Here is a 21,030-nt window from a genome sequence, read left to right on the forward strand (position 1 = left end):
CTTCAACAGAGTCCGCAGACTAATTCATATGCATATTAAATTTGAGAAGCCCCGTCCACCACCACCCAAGCCCTACCTATACTTTTTTTTTTTTTTTTAAGATTTTATTTTAAATATTGACAGACAGATATCACAAGCAGGCAAAGAGGCAGGCAGACAGAAAAACCCAATGCGGGGCTCAAATCCCAGGACCCTGAGACCATAACCTGAGCTGAAGGCAGAGGCTTTAACCCACTGAGCTACCCAGGTGCCCCCCTACCTATACTTCAGACCATAATTTAAACCACTCTCCAGCTTGACCACGCTCTAGTCACACCAACATTTCTGCTCCTCAAACGTGCCATGCTCACTCCCAACACAGGGTCTCGGTCCTGTTCCCTCTGTCTGGAACCATGGACGGGTCTTCCTGACATTCAGGTCTTGACTTAGACGTCCACTCTTCAGAGAGGACTTCCCTCACCACCCAGTCGGAACGAAATACCTGAGCACTTACACCTACGTTTTGCAAAATTACTTCCGTGCAGTGTGGCTTGGTTGTCAACCTTGAAAAACAGCGTCACCCGCAGAACTTGTTAAAACACAAATTCCTAGGCTACTCCCCCCAGAGCTTCTGATTTAACCCATCTCTAGTGGGTCTGAGCTGAGAATCTGCATGTCAGACAAGCTTCCATGTTACAATGATGCTGTTAATCTGGAGTCGCCCTTTGAGAATCACTGGGCCGAGACTCGTTTTCTTGAGCACTCTCTCCTGCACGGTCAACTCCACTCTGCTGAATCTTTTTGTGTTCTTTAGTCCATGATACACAGTAGGTGCTCTTTAATATTTGTTGAATAGAGATTGGATCTGTTTAATATTTGTTGAATAGAGACTGGACCTATTAGTAACCAATTGCTTTCATTATGAATTTCGCGGTTTAATCCAATTTAGCAACAACTTTGCGTTCCGTCCTGAGCACATCTGTAATCAGCCATGAGAGATCTGTATTCATGACCCATACGTTAACTTATAAAAACGTAAGCCACACACACACAATTGAGAGTTAACTGTATTTTATCTGTATCTATCCATTATTGATGGTATCTTTTTATGCTATTGACTTCATTTGTTGGCCTATTTGTGGAAAGAAACTCCATCCAACCCCATCCATACCAACGAAATAGCCCCTTCTTTTCAACAACATGAGCTCAGTGGTATTCCTTAACTTGGATGCAGCATCCTCTTACCCACAAAACTAAAAGAGGGGAAAATAAGCAATTTGATATAGTCCCACATTCTTTCATACCCTGGCAAAATGTCCTCTCCCAAATCAGAATTAAGTACGTCATCATAAGGTTTAACTGATCATTACGCATGTATCTCAGTAATGGCCAGGCTCCTTTTATTGCTAATAAGATTATATTTCACTATAAATCCATTTGAGCTTGCCTCCAAGGAGCCTTATCAAGTCACATATTACTAATGGAAGCAGCACACTGTCCAGTCTGTCAGTCGCCCCTCCATTTGTGGATCATAGTCCTACAGTAAGAAGAGCCACATTTATGAGCCTATGGGTAATTACATTTATCTGCTTCTCCTGCCCCCAGAACCTTGTCATAATTGCTGCCACCTGTACCTCCTCCCCTTTCTTTCTGGTTTCCCCTGACAGGCCCCCTGCCCAAACCTGGCTGTCTCTGGGCCCGTCAACTCTGGATCTCATCTTCCCTGAAGGTCAGATCTGTTTTCATCTCCTTAATGCTGAGGTCTCTCCCTGCCTAACAAGGGGCCAGAATCAGAGTCAGGTTTGCGAGCTATGAATCTAGCACTAACCTCCCTGGCCTTTGTGGGAACATCCAGGGGAGGAGTTGGGAGAGGTGTGGGTGGCCTTGCTAATTAGGCCAGATTCTAGGTGTTTGGAGACTAGTGTAAGGCACTGTGGCTAGATTTCGAGGTCAAGGAGCCAGCTCATAGAGTGACAAAGCCACACTGTCAGAATGCTGACAGGCAAGGACAGCAACGAACAGGGAGATGGTGACTGTGTCACAGCCCGGCTTCCTGAGCACTAACGGCCAGGGCCCGCGCTGAAGAGGGCAGGCGTCCTGAGAGATGAGTTTACTCTGGCTGCACTTGAAAGAGACTATTAAAGACATGGACATAAACAACAGTGAGTGTCTGAAAAGGATGCTTCACCACAAGCTAATGTCTAAGACCTGAATCTGATATAATATTAATAAAGTCAATGTGAATAAAGATCCAATTTTGCTGGATCTATATTAATTACAAAACACATTGGCTCGATTCTGGATTGAAGGGGCTTAGAATGAGTATCATTTTTTAAAAATATTTTTTCATTTGACAGACAGAGATCACAAGCAGGCAGAGAGGCAGGCAGAAAGAGAGGAGGAAGCAGGCTCCCTGCTGAGCAGAGAGCCCCATGTGGGGCTCAATCCCAGGGTCCTGAGATCATGACCTGAGCTGAAGGCAGAGGCTTTAACCCACTGAGCCACCCAGGTGCCCCTGAATATCATTTTTAAATACACTGGTTAAGTTTCCAATTTAGAAAAGAGCATATTTTTTGGTGCAGGGACCTACAGATGAATGTTAATTCTGGCTTTTGGCCCCTAATTCCTTTTCTATGTGAGACCTATTGGCTCACCTAAGATAAGCCCTTGATTAACTCTTTGGGTCATTTATTTTTTTCCCTTTTTATACTTGTAACAATCCAAGAAAAAGGGAGAGCAGGTATTATCAGTTACTGTCACTTCATTCTATGGTTGAGAAATTCAAACTCGGAGAGCTCTGGAGACTTGCCTAGGATTCCACAGCCACGCAGTGGTGGAGTCAGGACCCCATCTGTGCTGCTCACGAGAAGGCTTTTGAGGAAGAAAAACTTTAGCAGGGAATACAACTGCCAGCTGTCAGCACTACAGAATGGTCTCCCTTTCCCTTCTTCTACTGGGCAGTGCTTTCTGACCCCTTCTCTACTGACCAATGAGCCTGGCACTCTGCCTGCTTTCACAACTCACTCGGTTACCATGACTCATTCTCTTTACTTTCAGCTTCCAGAAAAGATCTTCCTTCCAACCTCACTGGTGCTGGTAACTTCAGCTTCCATTGAAAATAATGAGCTCGGGCGGTTTGTGTACAGGGAACAAAATTTTAGATCTTAATTGAATCTTCTCTTTGCTGAAATGTTAATATTCATGTATTTGTGATGGGGTGGCCTTTACCTTCTCTCCAGCCCGATCCCAGCTTCATCCTCCTCCTCGGGCATGGCATGCACTATGCCCGGGGACCAGAAGGGGACTTGGCAGTACGATTCAATGTGGAAGAAGAGACAGAAACTCTATTAACATCATAACAAAGAGTGGCCATGTCATGAGGAGATGAACAATAGAAATGGTCTAATTGGGGCGCCTCGGTGGCTCAGTGGGTTAGTCTCTGCCTTCAGCTCAGGTCATGATCTCAGGGTCCTGGGATCGAGTCCCGCATCAGGCTTTCTGCTCAGAGGGGAGCCTGCTTCCCTCTCTCTCTCTGCCTGCCTCTCTGCCTACTTGTGATCTCTGTCTGTCAAATAAATACATAAAATCTTTAAAAAAAAGAAAGAAAGAAACGGTCTACTTGTTGGGACGGAAAGCTGCCACCACTGCCACTACCACCACTGCACATTCTAGAATGGAGCCAAATGGAACTGCATGGTTGACAAGCTGCTGCAGAGGATAGGGAGAAGAAATCGGTCCCTAGTTAGAGGAGAAAATGGCGGTGGAGTCGGGGGTGGTTATGAATGGGAGGGAGAAGACAAAGAAAGGACGAAGAGAACAGCCGAGGACTGGGTATGTGAGGTACCCCCAAAAGCCAGGTTTGAAGAATCTAAGAGCCCTGAAAGTCTGGGAATTTACAGAAGCTAAAGACAAAAAGGGCAGCCACTCCAAAACCTGCTTCTACCATGGCTTCCATGTGACTTAAAGGATCTTTTTGAGTATTCTGGTCTCTCGGTGCTCAATCCCCAGGTATTAACTGTTGAGTAATGGACTGGACCACCATCCTCTTCCATGGATGGAGTCACAGATCCAGTCACGCTTCTAGTATTTACTGAGCATAAACCTGGAACCAGGCACTGGGACAGGAATGTGAAGATGAATAATGATGCGTGAGCCTCCGTCAGTACACACAGTCCCAGGGACTCTTCAGAGATAATGACCACAGACATTTAAATTTTTGAATGAATATATTATTATTCTCTCGGGAAATTTTTCAGTGAACATGCCAAGTTTTCATCAATTCAATGGCTATTCATGGCTGCTTCGAACAAACCATTATTTAGAAACATAAACATGAAGCTTAAAGCAAAACCTCTGGGAGTCACGACCTCTGTTCTGAGCACTGACCAATAACTAATATTTACATGGTATTTTTCACGTATGTCATCTCTTATGTCGTATTCATAACAGCATGAGTACCTACGAAGTAGGTAATACTACTACTCTCCTCATTTCACATAAAAAGCAGAGGGTCAGGGGCGCCTGGGTGGCTCAGTGGGTTAAAGGCTCTGCCTTCGATTCAGGTCATGATCCCAGGGTCCTGGGATCGAGCCCCACATTGGGTTCTCTTCTCAGCGGGGAGCATGCTTCCCCCTCTCTGTCTCTGTCTGCCTCTCTGCCTACTTGTGATCTCTGTCTGACAAATAAATAAAAATAAAATCTAAAAAAAAAAAAAAAAAAGCAGAAGGTCAGACAATTTAATAATCTTCAGTTCAATTTGTTTTTTCTTTCCCCTGAGCAATGAACAAGCCCACTAGGGCAACATCCTCTTTGGAGAGAACAGCCACAAACGCTAACATATAATGAAATCTTTGTCTGAATCAGTTTAGACAGTCTTCTAATGTTCTGGTTTGGCATTCAGTTACTGAATTTTAGGTGATGGGCCATTCTAGCTGCCAGTTAAAATCTACTTAAACCAAATACTTTCTGTTACTTTAAACCAGTAACAAAATCTCAAAAAAGGCACCAATTACACATAAGTAAACTTTGAGAATTTAGTGTCACAATTGAATTCAGATATTATTTGAGAGAAAAATAAACTGAGAACAGGGAATAGGAGACTTTACTAAATGCTACATTTTCTTATAATGTTTTAATTTTTTATTCAGGTAAATAAAGATAATTCCAGTAAAACTATTATTTTTCTGAAATGAAAAGCATTTTTTTTTTTCTGACCAAGACCCCTCAATCTTGCCCAGCAGCACCTTGGGAATGTAGCTTGGATGCCAAAATTTTATCTTTGGGGGATATTTTCATGGTTCTCAAGGAAAACAGCATAAAATATTTCAGATTGGGGCTATAGCCCGGGACATGCATGTACACACATGAATGTATGCATGCGCACACACACAGACATGCTTGTGCGTGTGCACACACACACACACACACACACACACCAATCCCAGGTATGTGGAAGCTATACCTATAACCCCTTGTTTACCAGTGCATAAAGGGGAATTTTGAGATTTGGATTTAACTGCTGCCTCCTCAAAAGAACCATATTATATTCCTGGATGAGCTGTCAAACACCCCGATAATACTGTTTAAAATTCACAATTGGGCATATGATTCAATTTAATCTGAAAAACAGGAAGGCCCATTCTGGCCAGTGATATGCTGCTTATCTGCTGCTTTCTCCTCGGCTGTCAATGTTTCTGAAATGCCAGTGCTACAGGCAAAGCACTCTGATTAGGACATCAGCCTGCCTTTGAGCAGACGCTGCCAACTGCCAGGCAGCGTCTGGAACCTGAAGGCACCTCAGCTCTAGCCCAGGGCTAGGGAGCCAGTGAGGCAATCCTGACAGGTAACAGAAACTGTTTTTGGAGACCATGCCCCCAAAAAGTAGCCCAACCTATGTGGAAATGTGAGCCAGCATCGAGCCTGTGAGCCAGGTGCGTTTTGTAAAGGGACATGTCCAGGCACTCTCAAGATTTCTAAATTCCCATTTTTCATTATACATAGAAAAGTCTTACTTTATATTCTTAACAGTAAAAAGGTAACAAATTAGTAAAAATTTTGTCATTTATTTTCTCATTTCAATTTGTATTACCTAATTAACATGGGGGTATGTTCATCCTGTGGAAGACTCAAACACCCCAAATTACATATTTTAGAACGTGCGTGACCCCCTCCACACTCCTTGTTGGGTGCACTTCCTCTCATCTCTGCACGGATGGGCTTACAGATGGGAACGCTCTTTCCACACAGTGGATCAGACCACAACACCTATGCCACAGTTCGCTGCTTCCTTCGCAACACTGTCTAGAGACCATCCCATGTCTACATGCACAGCTCTACTTCCTTTTTCTTAAGACTTAACTTTTTAAGAGTATTTTTAGATTTACACCAAAATTGAGAGACGGTACACAGATTTCTCACATACCCCCACCCCCACACATGCTTAGCGTCCTCCTTATCAACACCACTCACCAGAATGTTGCATCTTTGACCAAGGATGAACTCACGTGATACTGAACTTCAGAATCATCCAACGTGCACAGATGCCCTTAGTTCATTTCATGCTCCTTCAGGTTTTCTGGGATGATTATAAATTTAACCTCTTGTCCCATATTTCTTATATTTCATGAGACTTTGGATAGGAGAAGAGATACATGTATATGATCCTCACCTGCTACCCTGATCCAGCCTCTTGGAATTTGTAAAACAAAGACACCAACTCATTCATAATCCCTTCATAATATCTTTTTTCATATACTCCCTTCCGGTCTTTGTCCACATATATAGTTTCATATCGTTGTATTCAAAATATACTGGAAATTTTACATTTTTCTTCTCCACTTAATATGCCTTAGACATTCTTCTGTGTAATCTTTATAATTACCATGTTAATGGCTGCATAATTATAGGTTAAGGTGATCTAGTATCGTTTACTTACCTACCCCCCAATTTTCCACTATTATAGGCAAGTAGAAATAAACATTCTGAAACACAAACTTTCTTTTCTTTTGGTGGATTATTTCCTTAGGATATACAGCCAGGAATGGAATCACAGGTGAGAAGAAAGGAATCGTCTTAAGGTTCTAGTTCTATCTGCCATATCGCATTTCAAAAAGATTTTACCAATGATCTCTTCACTATAATTTTATCAGCACTGGGCACTATCATTTTTGCTTCACTAATAAGCATAAAGAATTGCAGGGTCATAGGAAGTTCTATTTTTAATTTCTTGAGGAATCTCCACACTGTTCTCCAAAGAGGCTGCACCAACCTGCATTCCCACCAACAGTGTAAGAGGGTTCCCCTTTCTCCACATCCCCTCCAACACATGTTGTTTCCTGTCTTGTTAATTTTGGCCATTCTAACTGGTGTAAGGTGATATCTCAATGTGGTTTTAATTTGAATCTCCCTGATGGCTAGTGATGATGAACATTTTTTCATGTGTCTGATAGCCATTTGTATGTCTTCATTGGAGAGGTCTCTGTTCATATCTTCTGCCCATTTTTTTATATGATTGCCTGTTTTGTGTGTGTTGAGTTTGAGGAGTTCATTATAGATCCTTGATATCAACCTTTTGTCTGTACTGTCATTTGCAAATATCTTCTCCCATTCTGTGGGTTGCCTCTTTGTTTTCTTGATTGTTTCCTTGGCTGTGCAGAAGCTTTTGATTTTGATGAAGTCCCAAAAGTTTATTTTCACTTTTGTTTCCTTTGCCTTTGGAGACATATCTTGAAAGAAGTTGCTGTGGTTGATATCGAAGAGATTACTGCCTATGTTCTCCTCTAGGATTCTGATGGATTCCTGTCTCACATTGAGGTCTTTTATCCATTTTGAGTTTATCTTTATGTACGGTGTAAGAGAATGGTTGAGTTTCATTCTTCTACATATAGCTGCCCAGTTTTCCCAGCACCATTTATGGAAGAGACTGTCTTTTTTCCACTGTATATTTTTTCCTGTTTTGTCGAAGATTAATTGCCCATAAAGTTGAGGGTCCGTATCTGGGCTCTCTACTCTGTTCCACTGGTCTATGTGTCTGTTTTTATGTCAGTACCATGCTGTCTTGGTGATCACAGCTTTGTAGTAAAGCTTGAAATCAGGTAACGTGATGCCCCCCATTTTATTTTTGTTTTTCAACATTTCCTTAGCAATTCAGGGTCTCTTCTGATTCCATACAAATTTTAGGATTATTTGCTCCAGCTCTTTGAAGAATACCGGTGGAATTTTGATCGGAATAGCATTAAAAGTATAGATTGCTCTAGGCAGTTTAGACATTTTAACAATGTTTATTCTTCCAACCCAAGAGCATGGAATGGTCTTCCATCTTTTTGTGTCTTCTTCAATTTCCTTCATGAGTGTTCTGTAGTTCCTCAAGTACAGATCCTTTACCTCTTTGGTTAGGTTTATTCCCAGGTATCTTATGGTTCTTGGTGCTATAGTAAATGGAATCAATTCTCTAATTTGCCTTTCTGTATTTTCATTGTTAGTGTATAAGAAAGCCACTGATTTCTGCACATTGACTTTGTATCCTGCCACGTTGCTGAATTGCTGTATGAGTTCTAGTGTTTGGGGGCGGAGTCTTTTGGGTTTTCCATATAAAGAATCATGCACTCCTGGGTATTTACCCCAAAGATACAGATGTAGTGAAAAGAAAGGCCATCTGTACCCCAATGTTTATAGCAGCAATGGCCACGGTTGTCAAACTATGAAAAAGAACCAAGATGCCCTTCAACGGACGAATGGATAAGGAAGATGTGGTCCATATACATTATGGAGTATTATGCCTCCATCAGAAAGGATGAATACCCAACTTTTGTAGCAACATGGATGGGACTGGAAGAGATTATGCTGAGTGAAATAAGTCAAGCAGAGAGAGTCAGTTATCATATGGTTTCACTTATTTGTGGAGCTTAACAAATAGCATGGAGGACATGGGGAGTTAGAGAGGAGAAGGGAGTTGGGGGAAATTGGAAGGGGAGGTGAATCATGAGAGACTATGGACTCTGAAAAACAATCTGAGGGGTTTGAAGTGGCGGGGGGTGGGAGGTTGGGGTACCAGGTGGTGGGTATTATAGAGGGCACGGATTGCATGGAGCACTGGGTGTGGTGCAAAAATAATGAATACCGTTATGCTGAAAATAAATAAATTTAATTTTAAAAAAAATTTGGTAAGCCAAAAAAGAATTACCTTGTTTTAATGACAGCTTGGTTTTCTTTTCTTTAAGAATAAACAAATTGAATACTTTCTCTCTTTTTTAGCTCTTCTATAAATTGTATATCTCATAAATCAAATGAAATATTAATTTTATCCCTTATATTTGAATGAGGTTCTTTTTTTAAGATTGATTGATTTCAGAGAGAGCACGCATGCATCTGATTGATGGAGAGAGTCAGAGGGAGAAAGAGAAAATCCCAAGCACACTCCCCGCTGAGCGGGGAGCCTGACCTGGACCTCATTCCATGATCCTGAGATCATGACCTGAGCTGAACTTAAGAGTTGGAGGCTCAACCAATTGAGCCACCCAGGTGCCCCTGAATGAGTTTTTTTTTAATATGGTGTGGGTATTCTTTAGGACCTGTGTCACAATAAATCAAATATCTCTCTCAATCTGTTGGACTCCCTTCTTTAATGATCATTTTGGCCTTTTCACTACCTAAAAGTTTTATATTTTAATGGTGGTAAATCACTAACATTTTCTTTTGTGACTCCTATTTCTACTCAAAATTAAGAAAACTATTATCCATACAAATTCTTCTGGTAAATATTTTAACTTTTTAGATAACATGGCATTGATCTGGGATGTGTCAGTAGGTATGGACAGATGCCCCGACACCACCCAGACACTTTGGAAAATGTCCTCAAATACAGAACTGAACTTGGGCAGAGCCACTCCTCAAAGGGAGAAGAAAATTCTGTGGTGTCCAGTACAGTAGCCACCAGCCACATGTGGCTGCTGAGCTCTTGGAACATGACTAGCTCGAATTGAGATGCGCTAAAAAGGTAAAATATACATCAGACTTTGAAGACTAGTTTTGAAAAAAAAAAAAAGAATGTAAATTATCTCATTAATAATTTTTGTATTATTACCTATGTGTTGCCAAGTAAAATATATATTAAAATAACATCATCCGATTTGTTTTTGCTTTTTAATGTGGCGCCTAGAAAATTTAAGTTGTGTATGTGGCTTGCATCCGTGGCTTGCATTATGTTTCTATCGGACAGCACAGTTCTAACAGATGCCTTCTCTGTCACCGCTCGTGATAAGAAGCAGAGCTGAGCCAGGAGGACAACAGCAATTACTACAGCTCCCTTAAAGGCCAGAACACTTGCTTTACAGTTTAATGAGACTGAGAGGAAAGAAAAGTTTCACCATCCACTGCGGACATCTTCTGTGTCACAACCTCACTGGTGTTCATCTTTGAGCAAGCTCCTCCAATTGATTCATTGTTAAAAACTCCTTGGGGACCCAGAAGAAGGGCAAGGATAAAACACTAGGACCAGCCCAACTTTTAGAACCATACATTTCCAGCCGCTGTCCTTGACTGCTTTCTCAAAACACAAACAGGCCTGGAATCTGTCTTCCCGCTCCCGCTACTTAAATTCCTCCCATTCTTCGAGGCCTTTGTGTAGATCCCTCTAATTGCTCCACTCCTCAATGGCTGCCCCACGTCACGGAGTTCCTGCAGACCTGGCATCTCTGACACGGTTTGGCAACGGTGCTCTTTGCTAATGATTTCAGGTGACACCAGAATCCAAATGGGGCATTTTGATGCCTGTCACAACTCTAGGACTGGTTTTCCTGGTGATATTTTCAGAATATGTGGCTAATAGTGTCCATGCTATTCTTTGGCCTAAATTATCTAAAAATGTAAGGCAATAATAATTTCAATAGTAACTCCAGTTTCTCCCAAAGTATTTTCACGCTAATGATCTCATTTAAGCACAAACAGAATCCAGGTCTAACTTGTCAATTTTTTGTCTCTCTGTTCGACAACATATAATAATCTAGGGAAAAGGGAGAGATGACAGCCACTGCTTCTCTATAATGTACACACCACAAAGTGTCCTAGTTCAATCAGAATGTCCAGAATGAAGCTTCCCCTTTATAGAAGAGAGCTGTCATTATACAATTGCGTTTTGTGCCATTACTAACTTTTCACCACTTTGCATGGAAATGCATACTTGTATGACAGTAAAAGTGATTAAATAACTAAGTGGACCTTATAGTAAATGAGTTATTTCTTTGCTGCCATTATGTCTAATTCACCAAACATTATTCAGTCTGAGGGCTTTTTAGAATCATAAGTAGCCAAGATCATTTTTCACCTCATCATCCCATTATCCAAAATGAGAAAATACTTCTAAATGTGAAGACTACTCTTTCCAAAGATCCCTGGTGAACACTCCTGTAGACAGTAGTGAAATCTATTAACTATATCTTTTTTTCACAGCAGAAAGAAGATGCTCCACACAATCCTTCCAGCAACTTCCAAGATCCAGATTTCTTCCAGACCATAAGTGGGCCCTTGGGGATTATGTTACGGAGGTGGTGGCTGACTGCCTTACCACCTCATATTGTGTGAAATATTAATAGACTTTGGAGTCACACCAAGGTATTCCAAAAGAAGTCAAGTCTAGATCCAGCATGAAATTTCCTAAGGAAATAGTAGATATAACTAGACTTAGTTTGATTCCACAACTCTAATAAGCTCTCCATGTACTTTACTTCTACAAAGAGCTTCCAAATCCATTTAATCAGCCACAACCTGAAAGGTATTATTATCCCCATTTTTCAGACGGGGAAAGTGAGTTTCAGTAACTACCAGTGATTTGCTCAAGATCACCGATACAGTTAAGAATAGAGCCAACTCCACACCTAGGTTTTCAAAATTTCAGATGCTGGGGCAAGAGAAGTTCAAGGAACAGCTCAAGAGAACAAAATTTCAACATCTGTTTGGACAGTCACAATTTTGTGACTTTGGGTAAGTCATCTCACCAAAATGGGCTAGACCAGACCATCATTACAGCTCTGTATTACCTTAATATTCTAAAAGCTCTAGGGATCTCTAATTCCTGCTTTTACATATGTTCACTCTGGTCCTTGTGCTTGACTCTTGACAGTTCCCAAAGTTAGGCAGGTTCTTTGGGTTTCTGCTCCACTTTCTCCTATGTCCAACAGAATCCCAGTACCTCTATTTGCCCCCACACAGGGCAAAACGTTCACTATAGGCTAAAAAGTCTAGTCACACTTAAGAGTTTCTGAGTCTGGGTGGGAAACGCAAAGGAGGCAGAGCCTTTCCTCTGCTTGGGGATTCTCAGAACCCTGTGATTAAAAGGTTAAACTGAATTCATCCTTCCTTAATTCAAAAATTGTATTTGAGGGGCGCCTGGGTGGCTCAGGTCATGATCCCAGAGTCCCACAACTGAGTCCAGGATCAGACTCCCTCTAATCCTCTCCCCTCTCACGTTCTTACTCACTCACTCTCTCAAATAAATAAATAAAATCTTTTTAAAAATTGGATTTGAAATAGATTGAAAGTTGCTTCAATAATCATCCTTATTATTATAGATTTAATAAATTATAGAGATTTCAGGAAATACTTGCTGAATGGGAAGCTCTGTCCGCTTTGGGAAAACAAGCTCAGGAACATCACACTCAGGTATCCGATGATACAGGATGGTTACGTGAGTATATCCACTTGTGTTGAAAAGTGAATGCTTGGGTCAAGAGAGGTCTGTCCTTGGTTAATTTGAACATGACAAATCTATTTTTTATAGAGTTAAAAATGTCTTCTTCTTTAGTTGTCTCCACAAAACTCTAACCAAAAATTCATGGAATTTCTTGCCCCCCAAGAGAGATACTATGTCACATTAGATACAAACTCATAAAAAATTTAGCTGATAGATAAAAACCAATTGCAACATTATCCCTTCTCTCTCATCCTCTCTCTCTCTTTCCAAGCTGAAGAGAAATTTTAGTAGCAGGTCTTGAATGCAGTATAAAAAACAAATTGCTTTGTAGTACTTAATCTACATCTGTTTGTTTTGTTGTCTTTTATTCTGTAGCACTGGAGGAGCAAACAGAAGGCCCAAATGTGCTCAGGATTCAGAGTTGAGTTTAGACACCATTCTAGACACTAGAATTAGCATGAAAAAATTTTTTCATTGTATCATAAAAAGGAATGTAACCCAGAACTTGAGGGGAAATTTTTTTTGAATAATCATTTGGTATGGTCCTATGCCTCTAAGCAAAACAGAATTCAATCTTCCTAAAAGAGATGAATATGTCTCATGTACCTAGGGATGGAAAATTGATCTTCCTATTGCTTAATAATGCAGTGTCTAGAAAGGCAATATGCTTACAGAAAGCAAAGAGGGCTTGCTTTCCTAAAAGACAGGCTCCAGCTTGGCTACAACTTTTACAAACTAGCTGTATCAACTTAGTACAATTACTTAACCCCTCTGACCCTCATTTCCTTTATCTTCATTACAGAATTTTCATTTCAGATTTTTACTGAATCTTCATAACAATTAAAAGAAGTTGGCGGCGTGGGGGGGCGCTTTTTAAAAGCCTTAATGAGGGACACCTGGGTAGCTCAGTGGGTTAAGCATCTGCCTTCGGCTCAGGTCACCATCCCAGGGTCCCAAAATGGAGTCCCCCCTCAGGCTCTTTGCTCAGTGGGGATCCTGCCTCTCCCTCTCCCTCTACCTGCCACTCCCCTGCTTGTGTATGTGTGTGTGTGTGTGTGTGCTCTCTCTCTCTCTCCAACAAATAAATAAGTAAAATCTTAAAAAAAAAAAAAATTAAATAGGGACACCTGGGTGGCTCAGTTGGTTAAGTGTTTGCCTTCCACTCAGGTCATGATCCCAGGGTCTTGGATCCCAGGCTTCTTGCTCAGAGGGGAGCCTGCTTCTCCCTCTGCCTGCAGCTCCCCCTACTTGTGCACGCACTCGCGCTCTCTCTCTCTCTCTGACAAATAGATAAATAAAATCTTTAAAAAATAATAAAATGGGGCGCCTGGGTGGCTCAGTGGGTTAAGCCGCTGCCTTCGGCTCGGGTCATGATCTCAGGGTCCTGGGATCGAGTCCCGCATCAGGCTCTCTGCTCAGCGGGGAGCCTGCTTCCTCCTCTCTCTCTCTGCCTGCCTCTCTGCCTACTTGTGATTTCTCTCTGTCAAATAAATAAATAAAAATCTTTAAAAAAAAAAAATAATAATAATAATAATAAAATAAAATACTTAATGAATTAATAAAGGTGGGCCTTGAACATCAATAGCTGATAAATCAGACACACACATACAAAATATCCAGATTATGACTATTCAAGCAAAAAGAAACCTGATTCTAAGGAAGCCTCAAGATCTAATGACCAATCTACAGGAAAAACAGTAAACAGAAGACTGTATTAAGTCATACGACAGTGATACAATCAGTAAAACTCAGACTATGGGAAACATTGTAAGACAGCAACCCAGTACCTCTGACAACAGTAACAATAATAGCAACAAATAGCAAGTAAAAACAAAAAGACAGAAAAATAGGAAGAAAATATACACCAAAAGAGACCTAAGGGACATACACAAAGCTGATCTGGATTCTGACTCACACAACTGTGAGAAAAAATTTGTGGAGCCTTCAGTTTCCACTCCAGGATAGAAAGCTACATAGAACATACATTCGCACTTACAACAACAATCCAGAAAAAATAATAGAAATAGCCAGACCACTAGAAATACATGATTTTTTTTTTCAAATCATGGAAACTGAGGTCTCGGGGCAACCAACGGGTCCAAAACACAAGAAGAGGCAGATACCTATAAGGAGAGAAGAGACGTGGCCATTCCTTTACCTGAGGTAAATACCACTGGATGGACACCTGTGAGAGAGTCCCGTGAGAGCAGTTAATATAATAACAGCAAATCAAATCAAACATTATGTAAAAAGAATAGTACCTCACAACCAAGGAGGGTTTATCCCAGGAATACTGATTTGAAAATCAATCAACATGATTCACAATGGTAACAGAAAAAAAGAAAAAGAAACATCATGCTTAATGGCAAAAAACTGAACGCTTTTCCACTGAGATCAAGCGAGGGATGTCCTTTCTCACCACCCCTATTCAACACCAACTGGATGCGTCACACTGGGCACATTCCAGGCAACACAGTAAAACAACAAAAGAAAATCAAAGGCATACAAATTGAAGAAGAAAGAAAATGGTCTCCATTCATATAATGACATGATTGTCTATATAGAAAAATCACAAAATATAACCAAAAATACCTCCTAGAACTAGTATATGAGTTTGGCACCTTTGCAGGATACAAAGTCAATTTTGCATATTGGCAATGACAAATCAGAATTCAATTTTTTTAAAAATAACATTTATAATAGCCCTCCAAAAATGAAATTTAGCTTCATATATGCCATTCATAGTATATATATATAACAGAATATAAGCAAGATCTGTATGGTGAAAACTATGAAACAACGAAGAAAAAAACAAGAAAGATGCAAAATTATCACATAGATGGAAGGCATAGCATTATTAAATTGACAGTTCTTCCCAATATGATCTATAGATTCAACAGAAAATCACTGGTATACATTAACCTTCTATACTGCTTTTGAAATTCTTCTGTTAAGTTTAAAATTATCTCAAAACAAAAGCCTTAAAATTTGTAATTAAGGAATTACTATTAATTTGCTTCTAGATGAGATGAAGTTATTGCGGTTATGTTTTAAAAATCCCTACCTCTTAGAGACATAGGTTTAAATTTTAAATAATAGGAAACTCTCTAAATGCAGCCACCATAGAATTGCTTGTTTCAGACAAGAATCACGGATGCTAAAATTAGTGAGTGAAAGTATTATGAGAAACAAGATATTTGTATTGTCTCAAATATCTCCCCACAAGATACTTATTAAATATAAAGAGAATGATAGTCACTTTACAGTGAAGTAATGTGGCAAACATTATCTTAAGCAGGTACCTCCTGATACGTTACACAGAGAAGGACACGGTACCATTATTGAGGACTCCTGCCAAAAATCCATAACCGGAATCTTAATCACGCAAGAGCATTACATAAACCCATACTGTGGGAAAGTCCACAAAATGACTGGCCTGTACCCTTCAAAAACATGGAAATCATGAAACACAGAGATGGACTGAATCACTGCTCCAGAGGAAAGAAGACAAATTGATATGGGATCCAAATGCAACATGTGACCTTGGGTCAGAGCCTGGATCTGAAAAAAAAATTCTCTTTGCTGTGAAGGACATTAATGGGGCAACTGGCAACATTTAAATAAGCTTTTATACTGGCTAATGGTATTGTGTTATTTTTAATTTCTTGATTTTGTTCACTGTACAATGATTATGTTTTTCAAGAATCACACCATGAAGTATTTGGGGAAAAGGGGGACATCATATCTTCAATTTACTCTCAAACAGTTCAAAAAGAAAATTATATATACATACATAATATATAAACACACACATAGAGAAATATTAGAGAATATTTACTGTATTTATATCATATATGTTTTATTTATATATTTATGTATAAAGAGAAGATGATAAAGCAAAAATGTTACAATGTTATCACTTAGGTAACTTATGTAAGGGGTACACAGGAATTTTTGGCACTATTTTTGTAACTTTTCTAAAAGTCCCAAAATATCCCAAAATAAAAGGTTTTAAAAATCAACAAGAGACAATAATAACACCTTGAGTCCATGGCCTCCCCTATTTCCAATGAGTTTCCATCTATCCCAGAAGCAAACGGATTCCACGTCTTTCATCCATTAGACCATCTCAGCCACTGGACATAAAACAACACAAATTTAGACTCAGCAGCCACTGCACAGACCTCTAGGCTTTGCTAGCTCGTGTGCCTCGCTCCACTTCCTCTGCAACCATTTCTGACAAACCCAATATGGCTAAGATTGAGAGATTCGATAAATCAGAATTGAAGAAGACAGAAACACAGGACAGAAATCCACTGCCTCCAAAAGAAATGATTGAACAGGAGAAGCAAGCAGGTAAATCCTAACACGGAGTGCAGCACCACTGTGCAGTGTACATTCCACAAGCATTGCCTTATTTTACTTTTCTTAAGCTGTTTAACTTTATTAGATGCAAAGAGATTGGATCAAGCTTAAATGACTGTGCTGCCCCTTTTCACATCAAAGAACCACTGACAGCGAAGGCTGTGCCTGCCTCTCCCACCTGCCTGTCTGGCTGGCAGGGGAGGAAAAGAACTTGCGTGCTGGTGAAGGAAGAAACTAGATGGGCCAACAGTGAAATGTTGAGTAAAAACCAAGCTGGTCCAAGGTGCCCTGCAGGCTGTAAAATGCGGTTTAATGAGAGTGCCCCTTTTCGGTTAAAATGATTTTAATTATTGGAATGCACAATTTTTTTTCACATGCAAATAAAAAGTTTTGAAGTCAAAAAAAAAAAAAAAAGAACAAAAACCCCACAAACTTACTGTCTTACAGATCTGCAGGTCAGATGTCCAAAATGACCTTTAGTGGGCTATACTCAAGCTGTCAGCAGAGCTGGAACCTTCTGTTTTGGAGGCTCTAGGGGAGAATCTGCTTCCTTGCCTTTTCCAGGTTCTAGAGGCTGCCTGCTTTCCTTGGTTCACAGCCCCTACCTCCATCTTCAAAACTAGCAGCAGAGCTACTTCACATCTTTCCCTGACTTCTTCTGCCTTCCTCTACTTTAAAGGGCCCTTGTGCTTTAAAATGAGACCCACCAGGAATAATCCATCTCTGTCTCTTAAAGTCAGCCGATTAACAACCTTAATTTCACCTGCAACCTAAATTCTTCCTTGTTGCGTAATGAAATGTATTCACAGGTCGTAGGAATGAGGACATGGACATCTCTGAGAGGCCATTAATGTGCCTATCACGGCTACCCTCTTCCTTGGAATGCTTGGAAAGTGTGCCATAAAGCCATCTGGCTAATCAGATCCCTAAATCATGATCCCTTCAGAAACATGTCCTTAGCTAGCTGGAAATGTGATGGTGATTGCTCCAGATGTAATTTCCTTAACACTCCCATCCCCAATAAACTTAATGATTTTACTTATTTGTTTTGTTTGTTTGCTTGTTTATTGTACAGACTTGCTTTCTTTGGCTGTTATTATCATTGTCTGAGTCTATAAATTGTAAGGCTGATGCAGACAAGTAAAATAAATGTCACTGATAAGAAAACACTTCCAAATTCTAACTTAAATTGCCTTTGCTGAAATGTAATCATTTATTCCTATCCTCACTGTGGAAGTAACAGAAAGCAACTAGTCAATATCTACCGTAAAAACCTTTTAGATTTAGAGTCCTTCTAATGCCATACAAACAAAAAACCAACATGAGGTGTCAACCACCCAGCCAATCTAAGATAAAGGCCAGTCGGGTTGGTTTTTGAAGTGATGGAGTGATACAGTCAAACCCTAGGATAAATAACCATCCACCAACAGGACCTGTATGAGCCCTCCAGCTTTTCCTCCTTAGCCATCATACTTTTACTTGGTCCTTGCTTATTTCCTAAAGTTCTTCCAGTTCAGGTTGTCATCCCTTAGTTCTGATTCCTTCCGGACTCCTTTATGCAAGCTGAACTTGGACCCGAGCTTTTTTTACTCTCCAAATGGCAAAATCTTGTTCATCCTTCAAGACTCTTCTCACGGGGCGCCTGGGTGGCTCAGTGGGTTAAGCCTCTGCCTTCGGCTCAGGTCATGATCCCAGGGTCCTGGGATCGAGCCCCACATCGGGCTCTCTGCTCTGCAGGGAGCCTGCTTCCTCCTCTCTCTCTGCCTGCCTCTCTGCCTACTTGTGATCTCTGTCAGATAAATAAAGAAAAAATCTTTAAAAAAAAAAAAAAAAAAAAGACTCTTCTCACTCTTCTCACATGATCCCTTTCCCCACTAAGAATAATTAGCCATTCTCTTCTCTGTGTTCCCACCAGATGCACCTGGGATTCATGCCTCAGCTACAACAGTTAACTTGGGGAAATTGAAGTTCTCTCTGCATCAGTTTGGAACTCGAGTTTGGTCACCAGACTGTGAATCCCAAGAAGGCAGCTGTTGTGTGTCACATTCATTGTTTATTCAGTGAGTCCGTCCTCCAAGATTTCTTCCTGCCTCTTTGTTTATTCCTTCTTCTATTTTCAGATCCATTCCCCTTTACTAGAAGAATTCCAACTCAGTGTTGGAGATCTTCAACATTTGCTCCTTGGTCCTCTTCTCCATTCAGCCTATACTCCTCTCCCAGTTAAATGTATCCCTTTCCTCAGTTTCAATGGCTATTTTTATGCAAATTACTCCCAAGGTAGAGTCCACCCAGAACTCTCCTCTGAATTAAGTCTTTGCCATTTGCCATTGCCTTGCCATTTGCCATGGTCTTAAAGGAACCTCAAACACCTAGAACAAAACTCAGGAACGTTCTCCCTGGGAATGAGAACTTTGTGTCACCTTCTCGGCATCCATTTTCCCCTTCCTATAGCAGCAACTTCAGACTTCCCTCAAGAACTTTACCCCTCCCATTCCTGGCCAACCTAGTCTCCGAGAGAACAACCCCACCTTCACGCACAACCAGGAGCAAGCAGTAATTAACCTAAACCAATCCACACATCCCATCTCCCTAAGCAGTGTGTCTCCTGGCCCGTGGGCACGTGACGAGATCAGATCAAATGAGCCCCTGTGCTGCCTTAGCCAGGCTCCTGCAGAGAAAAGCCCCCTTCCCGTACTCTGTGGTCTGAGAATGTGGTCGTCCTGCTTCCCTAAGCAGCCAAAGGTGCCCAAGAGAAGCAGAGCTTCGTCACACTGCTTGGCCCCTGAACAAGTCATGCCTAAAGCCAGTTGAGACTTTTTTTTTTTAATTTTATTTATTTATTTGAAAGAGAGAGATCACTAGTAGGCAGAGAGCCAGGCAGAGAGAGAGAAAGGGAAGCAGGCCCCCTGCTGAGCAGAGAGCCCGATGCAGGACTCCATCCCAGGACCCTAAGATCATGACCTGAGCCAAAGACAGTGGCTTAACCCACTGAGCCACCCAGGCGCCCCAAGAGACTTTTTTTTTTTCTCTCATTTCTGTTAGTCAACTAATCCCACTTTTGTTTAAGCCAGTTTGGGTTAGGTTTGTGAAGAATGTTAACTGATACTCCTTGCCCTACACCTGACCTTCCAGAGTCCCCCCAACTCAGTGAACAGCACCATCATCCATTCATCTAAGAAAGTCAGACACCGAGGAGTCTTTTCAAGTATTTCCTTGCCCCTCACTTGCCATAGCCAATCTATCACCAAGTCCTGTCAATGAGAGCCCCTGAATATATTTCAGATCTATTTCTTTCCATCTTTATTGCTCCAACTATGGTTGCCTAGACTGCTACAACCCATGAACTACTCTGCTCTCAGGTACCTTTGCCTTGCTCAGATCCATTTTCCACACCGCAGCCAAAATGATCTCTTTGAAGTAGGAAAGTCCCAATTCACCGCCCTGTTTAAAACAATCATCTCCCATTGCTTCTAAGACAAGACAAAATTCCAAGCTCCTTAACATGGTAATTCCATCTGGCTTCCCCCCAAACAGCAGAATACAAAAGCTTGCTTGTGCTGTTTCATTTGGGAAGTGACTCCAGGGATCAGGAGTCATGGATTAGGGAGAGTGAGCGAAACAGGGAAGGAGGAAATGGCTGAGCAAGCTGACCTCGGGGAGCAACTGTGATCAATCCAATGGGAACTTCTGAGGGACTGTGGGGAATGCATTTCAAAAACTGCCAGAGACAAAGAGGAGAAGCATTCACCCATTGACTTTCATCCGCCAATAACTGGGGTTGCCTGGGGATGCGAACTCACTGGCACTTGTGAGCTGCTCACATGTGACTGCCAGTGGTCTCCTATGAGGGCCCCAGACCCGGGGACCAGAAAAGCCCAGGAACACTTGGAATGAGGTCAGCACAGACTTGGTGGATGCTGATGGCACTGTCCACCATAGCCTTGCCTGAAATCAGACCGAGACCATAAGAGAATATAGTACAGGTGTCTGGTACCAGGCAC

The 21,030-nt window shown here is 41.2% G+C and overlaps 1 protein-coding gene and 1 long non-coding RNA gene across 2 annotated transcripts in view; one reads left to right on the forward strand and one right to left on the reverse strand.

The window, feature by feature from the left end:
- The window catches only part of LOC131818825 (uncharacterized), a 79,144-nt gene that overhangs the window by 46,119 nt on the left and 11,995 nt on the right, over positions 1-21,030 (reverse strand). The window lies entirely within an intron of this gene.
- LOC131818823 (thymosin beta-4-like) lies at positions 16,889-17,031 on the forward strand. Its single transcript, XM_059153525.1, has one exon. It carries the CDS (start codon positions 16,915-16,917, stop codon positions 17,029-17,031), a length of 117 nt encoding a protein of 38 aa, XP_059009508.1. The 5' UTR covers positions 16,889-16,914.

Source organism: Mustela lutreola, chromosome 16 (assembly GCF_030435805.1).
Source record: "Mustela lutreola isolate mMusLut2 chromosome 16, mMusLut2.pri, whole genome shotgun sequence".
In the NCBI taxonomy this organism is placed as follows: Eukaryota; Metazoa; Chordata; class Mammalia; order Carnivora; family Mustelidae; genus Mustela; species Mustela lutreola.